Source organism: Prionailurus bengalensis, chromosome E1, assembly GCF_016509475.1.
Source record: "Prionailurus bengalensis isolate Pbe53 chromosome E1, Fcat_Pben_1.1_paternal_pri, whole genome shotgun sequence".
NCBI lineage: Eukaryota > Metazoa > Chordata > Mammalia > Carnivora > Felidae > Prionailurus > Prionailurus bengalensis.
In genome coordinates this window covers 15,784,706-15,806,624 of record NC_057347.1, presented here as the reverse complement: position 1 = coordinate 15,806,624, position 21,919 = coordinate 15,784,706, and the positions used below count along the sequence as shown (strand labels likewise).

Sequence of the window (21,919 nt, the reverse complement as noted above, 5' to 3'; positions counted from 1 at the left end):
CACCGGCCCGTCTGCGCAGCTGCCGGCGGGCAGCACTGTACGCCTGATGGGAGTGGCGCCGGTGGTTATGGCTTCTCGTCGAGCTTTGCACTTCGTATTCAAAGTGGGAAACCGCTTCCAGACGACGCATTTCTTTCGCGATGTCCTTGGAATGAAGGTGCAGACAGGGCCCGGAGGGGCTGGCACACGATGGTGGGGACAAATGGGTGTCCGACCTTAGCCTTGGACTCTTTTAGCCTTGTCGAGTTTTCAGCTTCGGGAAGTGTTGCATGTCACTGGTTGGGTTAGATGACTTTGAAAGGGGCCTTTGTTAGTCCTCGACTGTTTGCCCACACACGTTTCTTTCCTAGTTCATTTGCAGGTATTGAGCCTCAGCCCTCCTGGGGCTTCCAGCCGGGGGAAAGACAGTAAACAAAAAGTAATATAATACTTTTCCAGTAAACAACTCAGTCTCTTCCGGTTTGGAGCCTTAAGGTTTAGATTGCCTATTTAGAGCTTTGCTTCTCTCAGGGCTGCTTTGAATAGTCCCTTTTGTGTATTCAAAAGCGCCTGCCCTAAGTCAGAACCCATTCTTTCCAACACCCGGAAGCGCCCTCTCCAGCCCTGAGCAGCTGCCATCTACAGGGATCACCTGGGTGGCAAATGCTGGTGGAAGCTTTTGGGGAGTGTAAGCAAGGGCTTTAGAGGTGCAAGAGTGCAATTTAATGCAGAGACAGTGCAGAAGTCGTGGAGTGCAAGGGCGTTACCTGAATTCATCAGTCATTTAAAATACATCCTCCATGTTTCATGGTCGTGTGTTGAACTTTGGTGACAAAAATGAAAATGACCCTAGTATCTGTCTTCAACTAAAGCTCCTGGCCTAGGTTGGGGGTGGAGTTGAGAATTGGATTTGTACGTAGTACATTGTACATAGTACAGTAATGGAAGTCAAAACTTGGTAAGTGATGGAAAACCACAAAACTCTCCCTTAACATGTTTCCTCATTGATTAAAGGTTGTTACGAAAATTAAATACTGTTATATGTGTAGTATTTGATACATCGTATGTGCTATATAAGTGTTTGCTGCTACTGTAAGGGTTAAATTGTAGTGTAGGGCTAATGCTTAGCTTGAAAAATAACAGCTTTGTGTTGACACTGAAGGTTAAGAGATAACAGCCTTGCTTTGCTCTGGTAAACTATGCCTCATACCCTTGTAAATTAGGCTTCACCAATTAAGGAAACAAAAGTTCAAAGAAAAGAGCATCAGAGGCAGGGTCAAGGAGATCCACTGGTTGCAACTTAGAGGCAGAAAGTCTAAAGTAAACACCTCATTAGGCAACTGTTTCTAACTCATCTGGAACCTGTTTCTTTGTTCTGTTCCCAGGTGATGATAAAACGATGTGATCAGTTATAAAAACTCTGTACCCCGGCTGTTCGGGGCCGCACTCTTATCAAGAGTGTTGGTCCCGATCGGTCGGCCTTGCCTCTCATTGTAATAAACTTTGTTGTGACTGTCACTGTTGCCCGTAGCATTCTGTTTCAGGAGTCGTGTGGATGCAACACTACTATTACAAAAATACGACAGAAGAGATTTAACTTTGGGCTGGGTCATCAGGAAATAATTCATGGAGACCTTGTGTTTGAGTTGATCTCTAAAGATAGCTAAGATTTCCACAAACCAAGATTAGAGGGAGGAGTATACTAGAAAAGTTGAAGAGCCAATGCAAAGATAAGTTATGTTTGGGAAACACTGCTAGTTTTCTGTGTCTTTAGCTTAGATTACTTAGATGAAGTTGAGATGGGATATCAGGACACTTCTGATAGTATCTTGAATACTAAGAAATTTGGATTTTATGGCACAGTAATTTGGGAGCTGTCTTACATTTTAGAAGAGGGTAATGATGTGATCAGAGCTGTGCATTAGGCACATAATTTTGTGGTGGTATTAAGGAAAAAGATCAATGAAGATGATTTTTAATAGTCTAGGAGAGAACTGATGGGAACTTGAACTGGAGCAGTAGCAGTGGGAATCAAAAAGGAGAGTAGAAACAGACATAGAGAGCCTACTGTCTGTGGGGTTCCGTGTCAAATGGTCTAATAAATTATCTATTTTCACAACACATTGGGAGACTCAGACCCTAAGCAACATTCTCAGAGTTACACAACTATTGAGTGACATCCAGAATTCCAAATCAGAATTCTCTAATGCTGAAGGCCAAACTTTGGTTTTGGGGGGATTTTGTTGTTGTTGTTGTTTTAACTACACAGCACTGCTTCCCAGTGTAAGTAGATTTCACAGCTTTGGTTGTCTTACCGTTGGTGTCAAACTGTTCTTCCTTACCTCTACTACTTCTAGTCTGGGCAAGATATAAAGCTCATTATCTTTGTCTTACAAGTAAAGCTTATATGTTATTATATATAAGTTATAAATGTTTGTGTTTTAACATTTTAAGTTGTGCTAAATATGCTGTATACAGTACTGGTAACACTTGACAATTTATTGTAATTTCCTTACTAGATTCTGCGGCATGAGGAATTTGAAGAGGGCTGCAAAGCTGCCTGTAATGGGTATGACACCTTGTTTCTAATGTTATTTATTTATGTTGTGTTTATTTATATATTTTATTTTTTTTTATTTTTGAGAGAGACAGAGTGCAAGCAGGCGAGGGGCAGAGAGAGAGGGACACACAGAATCCAAAGCTGACTCCAGGCTCTGAGCTGTCAGCACAGAGCCCGATGCAGGGCTCGAACTCACAAACCGTGAGATCATGACTTGAGCCAAAGTCTGACACTTAACTGACTGAGCCACGCAGGTGCCCGACCCCTTGTTTCTTAAAATCTCATTTAGGCTCTAAATACTCCTGGAGAAGAGAAGACAGTTTCTCAAAGTGAGTATAAGGCAGTGGGATAAATTCAGGAGACAATAAATTAAGGTGGCAACTTCAAGAACACAAGTAAGTGTATGTTCTAAATGAAGCAACACTTTATCAAGGGTCTCTTAAGCTCAGTAGCCATAGCAAGCTGGAAAATTCCAAGCCTCACGAGAATTGCATGTTTGTTGATGGATATATATGAAAATAAAGATCAGGTTGAAGAAGCATCTTTATAGGAGTCTGTCCTCTACTTTAAAGAAAGGTAGGGGCGCCTGGGTGGCGCAGTCGGTTAAGCGTCCGACTTCAGCTAGGTCACGATCTCGCGGTCCGTGAGTTCAAGCCCCGCGTCAGGCTCTGGGCTGATGGCTCAGAGCCTGGAGCCTGTTTCCGATTCTGTGTCTCCCTCTCTCTCTGCCCCTCCCCCGTTCCTGCTCTGTCTCTCTCTGTCCCAAAAATAAATTTAAAAAGTTGAAAAAAAATTAAAAAAAAAAAAAAGGTAAATCTTTCCCTCGAATAAGTGCCAGACAGATGGTCTTTGGAGCCTCTGTGGTGGGACCCACACACACTGTCCATTGCTGCTTTTAGCACCAGCTGACAGGTCATCTCATCTTTATGGGTACTTAGAGGACCAGAGGTGACTGCCCACTGCTCTGTCCCAAGAAGTCCTTAGGGGAGGCCTGAGGCAGATTTTGTCTGTGTCACTGGGTTCACTTACTTTCATTTTTCTAGGCCTTATGATGGGAAATGGAGTAAGACAATGGTGGGATTTGGACCTGAGGATGATCATTTTGTCGCAGAACTGACTTACAATTATGGCATCGGACACTACAAGCTTGGCAATGACTTCATGGTAAATGTAATTTCATTCTAGTAGATTTTTGGCTGTGCCTTTTATTGAGATCCCTGATACGATGTTAGGTATGATGACTGCTGAATTGACGGCCTTTGGGTGCAGGTTAGTGATTAGTTTTATGGGGTTTTTTTTTTGTGTTTTTTTGAGAGTGAGCTGCAAACAGGGGAGGGGCAGGGAGTGGGGAGAAAGAATCCCAAGAATCCCTAACAGCACAGAACCTGATGTGGGGCTTGATCCCACAAAAGGTGAGACTGTGACCTGAGACAAACAAAATCAAGAGTTGGTTGAGCATCCAACTCTTGATTTCAGCTCAGGTCATGATCCCAGGGTTATGGGTTCAAGCCCTGCACTGGGCTCTGTGCTGACAGCTCAGAGCCTGGAGCCTGCTTCAGATTCTGTGTCTCCCTCTCTTTACTCCTCCCCCGTGTGTGTTCTCTCTCTCTCTCTCTCTGTCTCTCAAAAAATAAACATTAAAAAAAAAATTAAGCAGCACCTGGGTGGCTCAGTTGGTTGAGTGTCCGACTTTGGCTCAGGTCATGATCTCGCCATTTGTGAGTTCGAGCCCTGCGTCGGGTTCTGTGCTGACAGCTTGGAGCCTGCAGCCTGCTTCGGATTCTGTGTCTCCCTGTCTGTCTCTGCCCCTCCCCTGCTCATGCTCTGTCTCTCTCTCGTTCAAAAATAAATAAACATTGGAAACAAAAAAGCTAAAAAAAAAAAAAGTTAAGACTTAGAAACAGCTTTGACAGAGACAAGACGACTCTGGGGGAATGACTGAACCTTGAGAGGTAGAAGGGCCAGCGTTATGGGTCTGGTCAGGTCCTGATCACCAACCAGAGAATTATCTCTTGGGAACTGTTAAGATTGAGCTGCACTATTAACAGCCAGTGCTAGTCAGAGAAAAACATGAGAAGCTTTAAGGAGAAAGAGAAGAAGGCATTGCATGCGCTACATTCTTTCATGCAAGAATTCAAGTTACCGTGCATCTAATAGTTATAGTATCTTCCTCTTACTGAGCAGTTACTCGTGGTAGATATAATGTCTCTGGGCCCAAATACACAGCAAGATAGGAGGCACTAGTTTTTACTCTCTGCTAAGCAAACCTGCCTCATGCTAGATGTTTATTTTGGTCATTTGCTCTTGCTACTCCTGTTAACTCCTGTTAAAATAATAATGATATCAAAAAAATAAATAAATAAATAAAATAAAATAATAGTGATATCAAGGTGGAATTTTTAGGAGGACCAAATTATCTATAAAAGTGGTTTGTAGGGGCGCCTGGGTGGCGCAGTCGGTTAAGCGTCCGACTTCAGCCAGGTCACGATCTCGCGGTCCGTGAGTTCGAGCCCCGCGTCGGACTCTGGGCTGATGGCTCAGAGCCTGGAGCCTGTTTCTGATTCTGTGTCTCTGCATTCTCTCTCTGCCCCTCGCCCGTTCATGCTCTGTCTCTCTCTGTCCCCCCCAAAAAAAAAAAAAAAAAAAAAAAAAAAACGTTGAAAAAAAAAATTAAAAAAAAAAAAAAGTGGTTTGTAAATGAAAAGGACTGTTCAGATGTAACATACTAGTATCTTTGTTTTTCTCTTTCTCACTCTGTATGTCCTTCACTAATTTATTCATTTAATAGATATTTACTGTGACTTACTGTATGCCATGTACCTGGTTAGGTCCTGGGGGTACAGTAGAATGAAGCACGTTCCCTGGCCTAAGGAGCTTCCTGTCTTTTGGGAAACAAGTGAAGAGACAAAAGAATGCAGTGTGATATGTGCCAGGATTGGGATGAGGACAGGCAGATGTGGGAACACCTGGGAAGAACTCCCAGCTTATTCCCAGAGAGGTGAGAGTGCAGGGAAATCTCTCCAGAAGTGACAGCCGAGCCGGTGAGTGGGGTCGGGGTGGGAGAGTGAGACTTGTGTCTCGGCATGCGCGCAGGCCTGGAGGTGAGAGGCAGCATGGCAGTCAGGGGACAGTGAGTAGCGCAGTTTGTGTCGAGTGAGGTGCGTGAAGACGAAGGGGCAGATGTGAGGCTGGAGAAGTAAGCTGGGACCGCATCACGTGAGGGTGTTCAGACTACATTCTAAAAATAGAGTGAAGCCATTTTTAAGCGGCGGGGATGACACAGTGTGGTGTGCAAGAATCCGCCTGGCTGCAGCACGGAGATCAGGTTGGAAGGGAGCCAAGCTGGAAGTGAGGCAACTGGCTCAAAGGGTGGCATGGGAAGCGACTGGCCGCTCCTTACCTAACCTGGTAGTTGTGGGAGATGGAGAGAAGTGGGTGGACTTGAGAGCTGTTTAGGAGGTAGAGTTAAGAGGATTTGGTGATTGAGTGTATGTGAAAATTTCTTTGTGTTTCTCCTTTTCTTCGCTCTCCCAAATTTAAATCAGGGAGAGAAGAAAGAGCAAAACCATTTGGCACCATGAACATTGCACCGGCTCCAGTCAGATGTTGACTGATGGAGCCGCAGGGGCCAGAGAGCATGTAGGTGGAGGAGAGCAGCTCGGCTGTTCCGCCCTGGGTCTTCCTGAGAGACTCCGGCAGGAAAGTAACCCTGAGGAAAGGGACCTTCGGTGCTCCTCGGTTTGTGGAACAAAAAGAAAAACAGGTTACATAGACCTCCCACTTCTGTAAAGAATCCCTGTACATGAAAAAGAGGAGGATGGGGAGCCTGGGTGGCTCAGTCGGTTGGGCGCCCGACTTCGGCTCAGGTCATGATCTCGCGGTTCACAGGTTTGGGCCCCGCGTCAGGCTCTGTGCCGAGAGCACGGGGCCTGGAGCCTGCTTCGGATTCTGTGTCTCCCTCTCTCTCTGCCCCTCCCCCGCTCACGGTCTCTCTCTCTCTCTCTCTCTCTCTCTCTCTCTCTCTCTCTCTCAAAAATAAATAACTGTTGCAAAATTAAAAAAAAAAAAAGAGGATCAACAACTTAATTTTTTGAAAAAAGGACAAAAACTGAATAGACAGCCACAGAAACTCCATGAGAAATGTCTCTTAAACATTGAAAAAAAAAATGTTCAACTGCCAAGCTGCCATTTGTCACCGATTGGCAAAACTCAAAAAGTGTGATAACGCGCTGTGTTAGAAAGGGTGTTAAAAAAGCGCCACTCTCACGCGTTACTAGTAAGGGTGTACATGGCTACAACCTCACTTTGTCACTATCAAAATAATTAATGCATCTATCCTTTGGCCTTGCAGTTTCACACTTAGGAACTTAGTTTGCATGTATGTTCACAAATACGTTTAATGAACTATGTGCTAAATTACACATTGTGGTGTTTATTCATGCCACAAATATGTATTGAGTGCCTTCTATGTGCCAGGCACAGTTCTGGGAACTTTGGATAACCAGTGAATGAAACAGACAAAAATTTATGCCTGGCAGGGGAATAAAGTCATAGCAGAATAAGGGGTGGTGGGGATTATGGGACAAGTGACTGGTTTTAGTTTTAACGAAGGTTTCAAGGGTAGGGATCAATGAGGAGGTGACGTTAGGGGAAATTCTCTCAGGAGAGTAGAGTTAGGCATGTGGTATCCTGGGGAAGAGCAATCCAGATAGAGAACAGCCTGTGCAGAAGCCCTCAAACAGCAGCTGGCACATTTGAGAAAATGCACGGAGGCCCGTGTGGCTGGAATAGACAGAGCAAGAGGAAAGTGAGAGGAGACGGGTCCGAAATGACCTGGGCTCAGATTGTTTTGGGCCTTTCAGGCCATTAGAAGCCATCCCTGAGCGACATGAGGAGCTATCAAGGGTTTTAAGCAGGGGAAAAACAACATAAGGCCGCTGTCTTGAGAGTAGGGTGTGTTTCAGAAATTTTACTCTGGCTGCAGAATGGAGGATGGATTGACAAGACTCAGGGAAAGAGAGGCTGGCTTTTTTTTTTTTTTTTTTTTAATGTTTATTTATTTTAAGAGAGCACATGTGCGGGACAGAGAGAGGAAAGAGTGAGAATCCCAAGCAGGCTCCACGTTATCAGTGCAGAGCCTGACGTAGGTCTTGATCTCACGAACTGCGAGATCATGACTTGAGCCGAAATCAAGAATCAGACACATAACTGACTGAGTCATCCAGGCGTCCCAAGAGAAGCTGTTATGATAATCCAAGTTAGAAGTGCAGCTGGTCTGGGGTGCCTGGGTGGCTCAGTTGGTTGAGCCTCCGACTTCGGCTCAGGTCATGATCTCACGGTTTGTGAGTTCGAGCCCTGCCTCGGGCTCTGTGCCGACAGCTCAGAGCCTGGAGCCTGCTTTGAATTCTGTGTCTCCCTCTCTTTCTGCCCCTCCCCCACTCACACTCTCTTTCTCACAAATAAATAAACATTTTTTTTTAATTAAAAAAAAAGTGCAGCTGGTCTTATCAGAAGACAGTGTACATTTTTAGGTATTTTGATTAAATTTAAATGATACCTTGATAATTGGCTTAAATTATTTTGTTTAGAAAGCAAAAATAAAAAACATCTTAAATAGGTAGCTTGCAAACTAAAGTAAGATCAAGATTTCTCTGACTAGATCTTTAAAATTAGAAGAGATTATCTTTGTTAAATAAAAATTTTAAACAAAAAACAAAAATGAAAGATTATCTTTGGTGTTAAATGGATCAAACTTCTCTAGCCTTTGAATTTCTGTCCTACAATTCACAACATTTGGAATCTTTGGAGGAGAAATATGTCCTAGGCGAAAATTTTGAATGCCAATTAAATCTTCGGTGGCATCATGTAAAGGCAGCGGGGTTTTGCCTCATTCTCTTGTTCTAGAAAAGATCCATGGTTGGGGCGCCTGGGTGGCGCAGTCGGTTAAGCGTCCGGCTTCAGCCAGGTCACGATCTCGCGGTCCGTGAGTTCGAGCCCCGCGTCAGGCTCTGGGCTGATGGCTCGGAGCCTGGAGCCTGTTTCCGATTCTGTGTCTCCCTCTCTCTCTGCCCCTCCCCCGTTCATGCTCTGTCTCTCTCTGTCCCAAAAATAAATAAAAACGTTGAAAAAAAAAATTTTTTTTAAAAAAAGAAAAGATCCATGGTTATACAGTTGATGGTACTGTTGTTTGTCACAGGGTATCACACTCGCTTCTAACCAGGCCGTCAGCAATGCCAGAAGGCTGGAGTGGCCACTCAGCGAAGTTACGGAAGGTGTTTTTGAAACTGAAGCCCCAGGAGGATATAAGTTCTATTTGCAGAATCGAAGTCCACCTCAGTCAGGTAATTATAGCGGGACTAGTAAAAGCCCTCTGTCTAACGACATCTTTGATGAAAGGAGAGAGGAGCCAGATTTCTTTCTCCCGTGAAGTCTTTCTGTGTTGCGATGACATGTCTTTCCCAAGCCAGCGTTTTGTTCTTTGAGAAATCATATTTTCATATTAGAACTTCAGTGCATAATTCTAGGGAATCTAAACTGGTTTGGGCTCTATCCTACTGGTAATACCTACTAGGATATTTTCAGCTGTATCAAAATCGATCTCAGACTAGCTGGCACATGAAGGAAACGTTCTAGCTCACGGAGCGGGTATCCTATAGGTAGGAACAGCTCAGTGTTAGTGGACTCAGCATCTCAGCAATGGCATCAAGAATCCAACTCTTCTCTCCATTCTCTTGCCCACGGGGGTCCACCTGTCCTAGAGCCACTTCCCTCGTGGGGAGAGAGAGAGTGCACACATGCACAGGGGAGAGGCAGAGAGACAGGCCGAGGCGGTGAAAACTGAAGACAAATGTACTGAATTTACCATAGTCAGAACAGCTCTTCAGGGGTCACTTTACAATATAAAAATTTCCAATGATGTTAAATGTTTTAATAGAACTTTTATTCTTTTTGGAAAAAATAGATTTTTTTTCCTACACAGATAAGCAAAGAAGAAAGACGAAAACAGTACCCACATAGGCAGAGATAATCACTGTTAACATTTTAGAGTGTATCTTTCCAATCATTTATCAAAAGGAATGTATATCTATGTTTGTATGTGTGTGTGTACATATATATATATATGTATGTATATATATACACGTATATATATGTACATATATGTATATGTATGTGTATATATGTATGTACACATATATGTGTGTATGTATATATGTATGTATGTATGTATGTATATCTTATGTTCCATTATAGCGATTCCTATGTATTACATCCGGGAATCAAACAGTGCCTATTGTTGGATGTTTATGTTGTCCTTAGTGTCTCATTGTTACAAGCAACAGTGTAAAGAATATCTTTGTGCAGAAAGCCCTTCATACATCTACAATTACTTCTTTAAAATTTTTTTTTTCAACGTTTTTATTTATTTTTGGGACAGAGAGAGACAGAGCATGAACGGGGGAGGGGCAGAGAGAGAGGGAGACACAGAATCGGAAACAGGCTCCAGGCTCCGAGCCATCAGCCCAGAGCCTGACACGGGGCTCAAACTCACGGACCGCGAGATCGTGACCTGGCTGAAGTCGGACGCTTAACCGACTGCGCCACCCAGGCGCCCCTACAATTACTTCTTTAATTGGTGATAATAGGATAGCTCTTTCAAAAGCAGTTTACATTTTTTTAGGCTTTGGGTACATTCTGTCACATTGCTGCCCAGAAATGAACTAATTTACACTCTGCCAGAATCATATGATTATGATTCTCCCCCCTGCCCTATCACAGTTAACACTGAACTTTTAAAATTATCTGCCAGTGAGATGGCAAAATGTTGTGTTTTAATTCCAAATTCTTTGATTATTTGTGAGGTTGAATGTTTTTTCATGTGTTCATTGACCATTCCAAGTCCTTCTTTTGTGGGTTACCGCTTTGTGCTTTTTACCTATTTTTTTAGGATGTTCGTCTTTTTCCTACTAATGTTTAAAGGTGATTTAAATATTAAGGACTGGGGCGCCTGAGTGGCTCAGTCAGTCGAGCCTCTGAGTCTTGATTTCAGCTCAGGTCATGATCTGACAGTTCATGGGTTTGAGCCCTGAGTCAGGCTCTGTGCTGACAGTGTGGAACCTGCTTGGGATCCTCTCTTCCTCTCTTTCTGCCCCTTCCTTGCTTGTTCTCTCTCTCTCTCCCCCCCTCTTTCTCTCAAGAATAAATAAATAAACTAAAAGAGGAAAAAAGTATTCAGGACTTTTTGTCATATATGTTGCAAAAATGTTTCTCACTTTGTCATTTACTCTTTGATTATAATTTTTTTTTTTTCTTTTCTTGGAGGGGGGTGGTTGTTGTCTAGGAATTTTCCATTTCATGTGATTAACCTAATACATTTTTTCTTTCCTGGTTTTTCTACCTTTGGTGTCAGGTTTAAAAAAAAATCTTTCTACACCCCAAAATTGTAGCAATAATAATAATTGTAATAATAATTGTTTTTAGTATTTTCATGATTTCATTTTTTTTTTTAACATTTATTCATTTTTGAGAGACAGCACAAGCAGGGAAGGGGCAGAGAGAGAGGGAGACACAGAATCCGAAGCAGGCTCCAGGCTCTGAGCTGTCAGCACAGAGGCCAACGGGGCTCAAACTCACAAACCGTGAGATCATGACCTGAGCCAAAGGCGGATGCTTAACCCACTGAGCCACCCAGGCACCCCATGATTTCATTCTTTAAACTAAATCCTTCGGGGCGCCTGGGTGGCGCAGTCGGTTGAGCGTCCGGCTTCAGCCAGGTCACGATCTTACGGTCCATGAGTTCGAGCCCCGCGTCAGGCTCTGGGCTGATGGCTCAGAGCCTGGAGCCTGTTTCCAATTCTGTGTCTCCCTCTCTCTCTGCCCCTCCCCCATTCATGCTCTGTCTCTCTCTGTCCCAAAAATAAATAAACGTTAAAAAAAAAAAAAATTTAAACTAAATCCTTTAACCCATTAGGAATGTATTTTGCCATTTCGTTTAAAGGTGTAATTTTTCTAACCAAATGACAAGCCAGGTTTCTTCATGCCATTTTTTGAATAATGTGCACTTTCATACTGACTTATCATCGCTTTCTTATCGTAAACTGAACTCATATATACACGAGCCTGATTTAGTCTTCCTGTTCTATTCCACTGTGCTGACCTATCCATTCCTACTGTTTTATTACTCTCCAGATCCTATATTAAAAGTAACTCTAGCAGTGTCTGATCTTCAGAAATCCTTGAACTACTGGTCTAATCTACTGGGAATGAAAATTTATGAAAAAGATGAAGAGAAGCAAAGGGCTTTGCTGGGCTATGCTGATAACCAGGTGAGTGATCTTGGAGAGAAGTAATCTGTTACTTTGAGTTTGGCTTACAAATGAGGATCACATGAAGGTTATTCTCAGAGTTTTTTCACAGTGACTCAATATTTACATAGGTAAGCAGAAAGAAGAAAATAAAAATTGCTGATAACCATCACCCATATGTTACCTTTGTTTATTTTTAGGGCTATAACCTTTGCGGAGTCAGAAGTGATCATTGATTTTCATCTTTTTTTTCCCCCTTAAATAACCTAGCATTTGAACATGATTTAGTCCGTGCTCTCTGACTCAGCAGGTCTACTCCCAGGAATTTATTTTACAGACGTACTCACCATACACGTGCACAAAGAAATGTGTACAAAGTTATCTGTTGCAGCACTGTTTGTAATAGCAAAGGATAAGAAATAACCTCAGTGTTCTGTGCATTAGAGGAGTAGTTCAATAATTTATGGTTCATCCATAGAATGGATTACTGTGCAGCTATCAGAAAGAATGGGGTGAATCCTTACATGCTGACATAGTAACATTGGGTAGAAACAAGGGACAGAATAATGTGTAAATTATGCCACCGTTTGTGTGAAAAAAAAAGAAGATCTGTGCATGCCATGTGTCTTCCAGGAAACTGTTGACTAGTTGCCACTGGGGAGAGTAGAAGGGAGCGTTAGTTTTAACTTTATTCCTTTAGTACTGTTTGAATTTTTTTTTTAACCATACATATAACGTGTTCCAAAAAACAAACCTTTCTTATTTCTTTTCAGTGTAAGCTCGAACTACAGGGTATCAAAGGTACAGTTGATCATGCAGCAGCTTTTGGAAGAATTGCCTTTTCTTGCCCCCAAAAAGAGGTAATGTTTGGTCCTAGATCTTTGGTTTAAGCTCTGTGACTAGCTGGTTGAACCTGCTAAGAATGTCGCCCCCCCCCCCCCTTCTTTTGGTTCATTCTGATTGTGGCTTTGGTATCAAGTTCAACAGTTGTCTCAAGAGCAGCTGAGATAATAAAATCAAACACATGGTGCCCGAGTTCTCTCTGGTTGATCTCATCCTCCCCCAGGGCCGCTGAGGACCACGGCGTGAGTGGTACATGACCCCTTGCTCACTTTGCCTCTTTGTCTTCCTCAAGTTATCAGACTTAGAAGACTTAATGAAAAGGGAGAACCAGAAGATTCTGACTCCCCTGGTGAGTCTGGATACCCCAGGGAAAGCAACAGTGCAAGTGGTCATTCTGGCTGACCCTGTAAGTATTACTCAGGGAAGGGATGGGCTGCACCAGGGGTTTCTGCAAGGTGTCTTTCCGCCACATTTCTTTTCTCTTTATTGCGGTAGGATGGACATGAAATTTGCTTTGTGGGGGATGAAGCATTTCGAGAACTTTCTGAGATGGATCCAGAAGGAAGCAAATTGTTGGATGATGTGAGTCTCATTTCTAACTTTATATTCCCACAGGCCCACTGGGGATGGTCTTAAGTGTGTGGGGGAAGGGCCAAAGCAACAGGCTCCACAGCTGTGTCCTTTTGCTGTTGGGGTGACTTTTGAGCCAGGACTATGTGTTTTCATTGCCACCCATATGACTCTTGTTTTGTTTGAAGATTTTATTTTTAAGTAATCTCTATACCCAACATGGGGCTCAAACCCACAACCTTTGAAATCAAGAGTCTCATGCTCTACCGATTGAGCCAGCCAGGCACCCCTAAAATATTTTATGTTTTTATTTAAATTTTTTTTTTAACGTTTTTATTTATTTTTGAGACAGAGAGAGACAGAGCGTGAACGGGGGAGGGGCAGAGAGAGAGGGAGACACAGAATCAGAAGCAGGCTCCAGGCTCCGAGCCATCAGCCCAGAGCCCGGCGCGGGGCTCGAACTCACAGACCGTGAGATCGTGACCTGAGCTGAAGTCGGCCGCTTAGCCGACTGCGCCACCCAGGCGCCCCAAAATATTTTATGTTTTTAAAGTAATCTACACCCAACGTAGGGCTTGAACCCACAGCCCCAAGATCAAGAGTCGCACGCTCTACCAACTGAGCCAGCCAGCAACCCCCCCCCGCCGCCCCCCTTGTGACCCTTAACTGGGTGCAGCATTTGTCCCTTCGCATGTGCTCAGGCTGCCTGGGCAACCACTGCTGCTCTGCTGTATGCATCATGACTCCGCTTGCTAAGGGAAATGCCTGGATGCACCCCCTCACTTCTTAGCTCTTTTGGTCCCCTCATCTCCAATCTACACTGCCACTCCTGTCCTTTCCAGTGAATGGTTCTCCTCCACACACAAACAAGCTTTCAAGTCTCCCATCTTTTAAAAATCTTTTACCCCCAAACCCCTTCTCCGTATTTCTTTTAAAAAAATCTGCCCACATACCGTTTCTACTTCTTACCCCTTCCACGCTTCAGCCTGTTGTGCGCTGGCTCCTGTGACTCTGTGAAACGCTCATGTAGATGTCACCCATGACCTCCGTCTTGCTTAGTCCCACAGCTACTTTTCTATCTTCCTCAAACTCAGTCTTCAGCAGCATCCAAAGCGGTTGTTGTACTCCAACTCCTGGCACACACTGGGTGTGTAATGGGAACTCTGCGAGTGCTCTGTTGATGATTAAAGGAATGAATCAATCTGTCCTGGTTCTGTCACTTAATATCTGTGTGACTGACCTTAAGTGATTTGCTTAAATTCTCTGAACTTCAGTGTTGTTTTCCTTTAAGAAATCTCTGCGTCCAATGTGGGGCTCGAACCCACAACCCCCAGGATCAAGAGTTGCATGCTCAGGCGCCCCTAAACTTCAGTTTTCTTACCTAAAAATTTGAGAAAATCGTATTAGCCACCTCCTAGGATTGTCGTGTGGCTTCTAGAACGTGACAAACTGCTGACATAATAACAGACATTCAGCTAATGTTAGCGAAAGCAAGAGACAGAAAATGTAGCGTTTATAAATTTTATCATGAAGGAAAGGAGAATGTCAGGCAGCCTCTCAGGTGGCACATTCGTTAGACTCTTTTCCTTCTTACTTTTTCATATCACTGACCAACTTCGTCCTCTTTCGAGCTCACTTCTGCTTTGGTCTTACAGATCCTGCCATCGTCATATTTGACAGTTTCGCAGACACAGGCATGGCTTTCTGTCTCATTCCAAAATGATTTACGTGTGGTCCCGCTTTGGCTCTTTTATTCTCATGTGCCATTCTTCTTCTCTGAGTCCTCTGGTTACCTCTGCGCTGAGCTGCAACCATCATTCTCCGACCCTCTGTTTGTTTTTTTTTTTTAATTTATTTATTTTGAGAGGCAGCGAGAGCAGGGGAGGGGCAGAGAGAGGATAGAGAGTCCTAATCAGGCCCCGCACTGTCAGCGCAGAGCCCAATATGGGGCTGAACCCATGAACCATGAGATCATGACCTGAGCTGAAAACAAGAGTTGAACACTTAACTGACTGAGCCACCCAGGTACCCCCATTCTCTGACTTCTAATTTCTAGTCCCTACTCCTCCCTAAGCTCCAAACAAGTATTTTTTGTTGTTGTTACTGAGGTAAAATATACATGAGATTTGTTTGTTTGTTTGCTTTGAAGAGAGCTTGAGCAGGATAGAGGGGCAGAGGGAGAGAGGGAATCTGGGCTACCCAGGAGCCCCTGCCTAGAATTTAAATAAACGGAAATTTAGTGTTCAATTTTATAAGTTTTGACAGCTAACTCTTCTCATACAACTGCTGCTCAAAATATAGAGCACTTTCATCATTGTAGAAAGTTCTCTCATGCCCATTTCCAGCTAGTTCCCACCAACTACTACAGTAGCCAACTACTGTACTGATTTCTGTCACATTATTTGTGTTTGTCCTTGGACTTAAAAATGGGGGCGCCTGGGTGGCGCAGTCGGTTAAGCGTCCGACTTCAGCCAGGTCACGATCTCGCGGTCCGGGAGTTCGAGCCCCGCGTCGGGCTCTGGGCTGATGGCTCAGAGCCTGGAGCTTGTTTCCAATTCTGTGTCTCCCTCTCTCTCTGCCCCTCCCCTATTCATGCTCTGTCTCTCTCTGTCCCAAAAATAAATAAACGTTGAAAAAAAAAATTAAAAAAAAATGGAATCATTCAGTAGATATTCTTTTGTGCCTGGATTCTGTCACCCAACATAACATTTTTGAGATTCCTCCATGTAATTGTACATATCAGAGTTCTTTTTTCTTTACGTTTATTTATTTCTTAGAGAAAGAACATGAACGGGGAGGGGCAGAAAGAGAGAGAGAGAGAGAGAGAATCCAAAGCAGCCCAATTCGGGGCTCAAACTCACAAACTGTGATGAGATCATGACGTGAGCCAAAGTCTGATGCTTAACTGACTGAGCCACCCAGGCGCCCATGTTCTTTTTTTTTTTTTTTTTTCAACGTTTATTTATTTTTGGGACAGAGAGAGACAGAGCATGAACAGGGGAGGGGCAGAGAGAGAGGGAGACACAGAATCGGAAACAGGCTCCAGGCTCTGAGCCATCAGCCCAGAGCCCGACGTGGGGTTCAAACTCCTGGACCGCGAGATCATGACCTGGCTGAAGTCGGATGCTTAAACGACTGCGCCACCCAGGCGCCCCGTTTTTTTTAAATTGCTGAACGGTATTCAATTTTATGAATATGATGATTTGCTTACCCATTCTTCCAATGGTGGATATTTGAGTTATTTCCAGAGTTTTATCTATTTATAAGGAAGACTACTATGAACGTTCTTTTTTTTTTTTTTAAGTTTCTTTATTTTGAGAGAGAGACAGAGAGCACGAGTAGGGGAGGGGCAGAGAGAGAGGGAGAGAGGAGGAGCATCCCAAGCTGGCTCCTTGACATTAGCACAGAGGCTGACACGGTGCTTGATCCCACAAACTGTGAAATCATGACCTGAGCTGAAGTCAAGAGCCAGATACTCAACCAGCTGAGCCATCCAGGCGCCCCTACTGTGAACACTCTTGTGTGAATCTTATAGACATGAATCATTTTTCTTGGGTAAATACCTAAGAGAGGAACTGTTCTTACTTTGTAAGAAACTGCCACCACTGTACAAAGCAGTTGAACCATTTTACGCTCCTACCAGCCATGTACGTATCTGAGAGTTCCGACTTTTCCACAATTTGTGCTCTTCTGGGTTTTTGTTTTAGCTCTCCTAGAACATGTACAGGGGTTTCTCAGTGTGGCTTAATGTGCATTTCCCTGATAACTGTTGATGTTGAACACCTTTGCATTTGCTTATTGCCTATTTGCATATCTTCCTTCGTGAGTTTTATGCTCAAATCTTTCATCCATTTCTTTCCTTAGTAGATTTTATTTTTAATACTTGATGATTAAAAATTCCAGAAACACATAGGAGAGTACAGCAAATCCCTATGTGATTGTTACCATTCAACTCTGCCATAATCTTTCATCATTCCCTCCACCCCACTTTTTTTTTTCCCCTGGGGAATTTTAAGGCAAATCTTAGATGCTGTATTTCAGTCCTAAATACTTAAGTAGTTTATACATTTTAAGATGACTTAAAAGAAGTAAAAAATAAAAAAATAAAAATCAAGAAATTTTCTTATATACCATATTGATATTACACCCAAAAAAATCAGTGCTATATCCTTAATGTCAGTGAAGACCCAGTTTTTGTTAAAGTTTCCCTGAGCATCCAATGCAGGGCTCCATCCCACAACCCTGGGATCATGACTGAGCCAAAATCAAGAGTCAGATGCTCAACCGACTGAGCCACCCAGGCACCCCTCCCTATGTATTTTTTAATTATATTTAATATAATTGGACTATATCAATACAGAACAATGTATATGATCCACTGAGTTTCATGACAAACAGATTAGAAGAGACACCTCTGATCTCTTTTACATCTTAGCTATTCTAGTCTATAATCTCTAAATATGAATGTATTTCCATACTGTGTGTCTGCTCACATGACTTTATTCTCCTGGAATGGCCCTTCTGTCATTTGAGTTTTTGCTTATTTTTCAAGGCCTGCTCAAATCTGTTTTTTTAAAAAAATCTCATTGATTTATTGGAGTTCTGGAAGCAAGTCATTTGTTAAATCTCTACAAATGCAAGTAGTATTCCCAGTCTATGGCTTGCTGATTTATTTTAACACAGTCTTATAAGAACAGAAAAAATTTTAGTCTCCAAGTATTTGTTATCTTTCCACATTTTTTCTTGTGGTTGATTGCGAGTTTCATGGTGTTGTGGTCTGAAAATATGCACGGTATGATCTCAATCTTTTTGTACTTGTTGAGGGCTGATTTGTGTCCCAGTATGTGATCTTTTCTGGCGAATGTTCCATGTGCACTTGAGAAGAATGTGTATTCCACTGCTTTAGGATGAAATGTTCTAAATGTATCCATTAAGTCCATCCGGTCCAGTGTGTCATTCAAAGCCATTGTTTCCTTGTTGATTTTCTGTTTAGATGATCTGTCCATTGCTGTAAGTGGGGAAGAGCAGAAAAAATTTTAAGTCCAGTTTTATCAGCTTTTTTTTATGTTTAGTGCTGTCTCTGTCCAGACTAGTGTTAACAGCCAGCGAAACCTCTTCACCCAGATATCCATGGGCATTTCAAAAAGTAGAACAATTTAGGGGCACCTGGCTGACTCACTTGGAAGAGCATGCAACTCTTTGATCTCAGAGTTGTGAGTTCGAGCCCCACATTGGGTGTAGAGATTACTAAAAAATAAATAAAACTTTTTTTTTTTTTTTTTAAGCAGAGCAATTTAGGGGCTCCTAGGTGGCTCAGTTGGTTAAGTGTCTGACTTCAGCTTAGGTCATGATCTCACAGTTCATGAGTTCAAGCCCCGTATCGGGCTCTGTGCTGACCTCTCAGCCCTTGGAGCCTGCTTTGGATTCTGTGTCTCCCTGTCTCTTTGCCACTGCCCTGCTCATGCTCTGTCTCTCTCTCTCAAAAAATAAACATGAAAAAATGTTTAAAAAAAGGTGGAGCAATTTAACATTTTTATCTATTAGAAGGAAGACTGTTAGGAACATCCTTGTATAAGTCTCATAGACATGTTTCGTTTCTCTTGGGTAAATACCTAGCAGTGGAACTGCTTTTACTTTCACATTTAATAGGCTTTTTATCTTAGAATTGTTTTGGAATTAAAAAGCAATGTTTTTTTTTTTAATTTTTTTTTTCAATGTTTATTTATTTTTGGGACAGAGAGAGACAGAGCATGAACGGGGGAGGGGCAGAGAGAGAGGGAGACACAGAATCGGAAACTGGCTCCAGGCTCTGAGCCATCAGCCCAGAGCCCGACGCGGGGCTCGAACTCCCGGACCGCGAGATCGTGACCTGGCTGAAGTCAGACGCTTAACCGACTGCGCCACCCAGGCGCCCCTAAAAAGCAATTTTTGAACATTGTTTCTCCTCACCCCTAAGTTCTGTTAGCTATTTAGTCACCAAGAGGTGTGAGTTCCACTCTGAAATCTCTCGTCTATCCACTTCCCTTTGGAAAGGGCCCTCATTATCATCTATAATAGTGCAAAAGCCTCCTCTCACCTTCCAGCCATCCCTGCTGCCAACACCAGCTTTCTAACACATAAATCCAGTAATTTCAAAAACCGTTTAGTCTTCTCATAGCTCCTGCTGCCTCCAGGATACATTCCAAACTCTGACAGAGCATGGAGCGTGTCTGGCCCTTCCCTGCTATCTGATCCGTGCTGTCCCTCTCCCACCCTTCCTCCTGTTCTAGTCCCACTGAGCCGTGTATATTCACCAAGATGTATCTTCTTGCCTCCACCCGAAGGTTTGTTTCCTTCCTTCTTAGTCAGCTCATCCTTCGGAACTCAGAAGCTTTCTTGGATCCTCCACACCAGCGTTTGTTGTTTCCCTCATTTTTTATGGCTCCTAAGTGACAGAAACTTCTGCACCTTTGTCGGTTTTCTCTTATTTTGCATACCTTGATTTTCAAAAACCTTTTTATGTTCATCAAAAGAAAGTCACATAACGCTAAGATTTTATATAAGTCAGTGCGACGGTGTCTAGTCCCATCTCTGAATCCCACCGCCCAAGACAGCCACTTTCACCTTCACGGTTTCTAAATAAAAAATACATATACTTCTGTTTCTTCATTTTCAGTGGCAGACACCATCTTTGCACTTCCTGCTGAGGTATATGAGTCTTTTTATACCATTTCTCCAACCACTTAGTTGTTTTCTTTTGGTCTCATATCACCTTGTTCGTGCTTCTCTTATAGCAAATGCCCTACGAGACACACACATGCGTGCTCCCTCATGCAAAATAGTTGTCTCCATCTGAGTCCTCAGCTATTCTGTGCGCTCCTCAAAGCCTCAGACTAGGTCTCTGCCACCACACCCGAACCTAGCATAATACCTGGCTCATAATGAAAACTGACATTTTTAAAGGTATTTCTGTACTTGATTTTTGACTGAATAAATTAATGTATATCCTTACCAAATACCCTTTTAGCATATGCATGTTTTTATTACAGGAAGTTGGGGTTTTTTTTTAATGTTTTTATCTTTTTGAGAGAGAGAGAGACAGAGAGCGAGCAGGGGAGAGGCAGAGAGAGAGAGAGAGGGAGACACAGAATTTGAAGCAGGCTCCAGGCTCTGAGCTGTCAGCACAGAGCCCGATGTGGGGCTCGAACTCTCGAACTGTGAGATGATGACCTGAGCCGAAGTTGGACGCTTAACAGATTGAGCACCCAGGTGCCCCTGGACAGGAAGTTTTAAAAGACTTAGGTTCTAAGCCTAGATCACTCTATAAGCCCTTCTCCATGGTCTCAGCCTCATGGAATAATAAAATAAAAATACTCTAGTGGAACCAAAACATATTCACAAGGCTTCCTTTTTAATTAAGAGGCCCCAAACTAACCAAACAGTACCAACATCAGTAGAATGGTATCAGAGGAGTCATTGTAAAAGCAAATCATTCCAGGCTTAATGGCTAAAACATGAAAATAGCTTTTCATATCTGGTCTCGTAACACTGAGTCTCATTAGCACTGAAAGTTCTTGAGAGCCTACCCAGACGCGAAGAGTGACAAGCCTTCTGTTCTACCAAGGACCCCGCAGACTAGTGTGCTTGCTCCTTGCTCTCTGATCAGTCAGCTGCCCAGCCACACCCCCTGGCTGCACGCTTTACCCTTCGCTCTGCCATGTGAGAATCTGCAAACAGTTGCTCAAAACTCATCAGCATCCAGTGAAATTAAACATAATACTCTATACCGAATGAATGCATTCAGTATATTGTAATTGTTAATGACTGTGGACAATGCACTTGCAATGAGAGGTACCAAGTGGACTGTATGTTTTGTTTTATAGACTTAAATATACATTCCAATTCTCTTTCTATAGGCAATGGCGGCAGATAAAAGTGATGAGTGGTTTGCTAAACAAAATAAACCAAAGGCTTCGGGTTAACAGAAGACATCTCATGGAACAAGCATTTGTGATTCCTGTCTAGCACCTGCAAGGCCTGATGTGTCTGTCCATGCCTGATAAACGCTCTCACAACTTGGTTGTTTCCTGTACAGGCAAGGAGGCTGGGGTGGTGAAGATCTGTGTGTTTTAATCTTTGAAAGCTCCAAGACACATTTAGAAATAAAATCTTACTGTTGTCAGTCCCATTAGAGGAGAACTCTTGCCGTAAGCTGCGCTGTCACTGGAATGGCACATTCTATGTGTAACTCTAGTGGATTAGTAATTATTTTCAGCCTGGGCAACTATGTGGGACATGACCTTCGGTTGGAGATGGAGGGAATTTTGATAGGCTTATGGCAGGAATACTTCCAATACCATGATAGTATGCTCTTCTAATGCCTTCGTCTGGCAGGCCTTGACAGTGAAACATTTTAAAGACATTTTGTTCATTGAATCAAAAGATTTGACTAACACCCACACATTCCTTGCGTTAAAATTTTGAGTATCCAGAGAAAACAGATGGAAGGATCTAATGTGTTGTGCTGCTACATGCCTGGCTTCAGGCCACTTTCTTTATATAATTTTTCTAAATCCTCTCAAGAATTTCAATTTCTTAAATATGGATTAGATTTCTTAACTATGGATTAGATTATTTCTTCAGCCTGAAAAATTTTATTTTAACATTTTCTTATAGTTTTCTGTTT

At 42.9% G+C, this 21,919-nt stretch overlaps 1 protein-coding gene across 2 annotated transcripts; it reads left to right on the top strand.

Moving 5' to 3' along the window:
- The first annotated feature begins 14 nt into the window (after positions 1-14).
- On the top strand, positions 15-21,424 carry GLOD4 (glyoxalase domain containing 4). Of its 2 annotated transcripts, none has more exons than XM_043585522.1 (9): positions 15-157; positions 2,499-2,548; positions 3,583-3,703; positions 8,736-8,880; positions 11,726-11,862; positions 12,615-12,701; positions 12,977-13,090; positions 13,180-13,266; positions 21,150-21,424. In XM_043585522.1, exons 1-9 carry the CDS (start codon positions 47-49, stop codon positions 21,213-21,215), a joined length of 918 nt encoding a protein of 305 aa, XP_043441457.1. In that variant the 5' UTR covers positions 15-46; the 3' UTR covers positions 21,216-21,424. The 2 variants fall into 2 exon arrangements, with proteins under 2 accessions (XP_043441457.1, XP_043441458.1); XM_043585523.1 differs by having other exon boundaries at positions 40-61.
- The last annotated feature ends 495 nt before the right edge of the window (positions 21,425-21,919 follow it).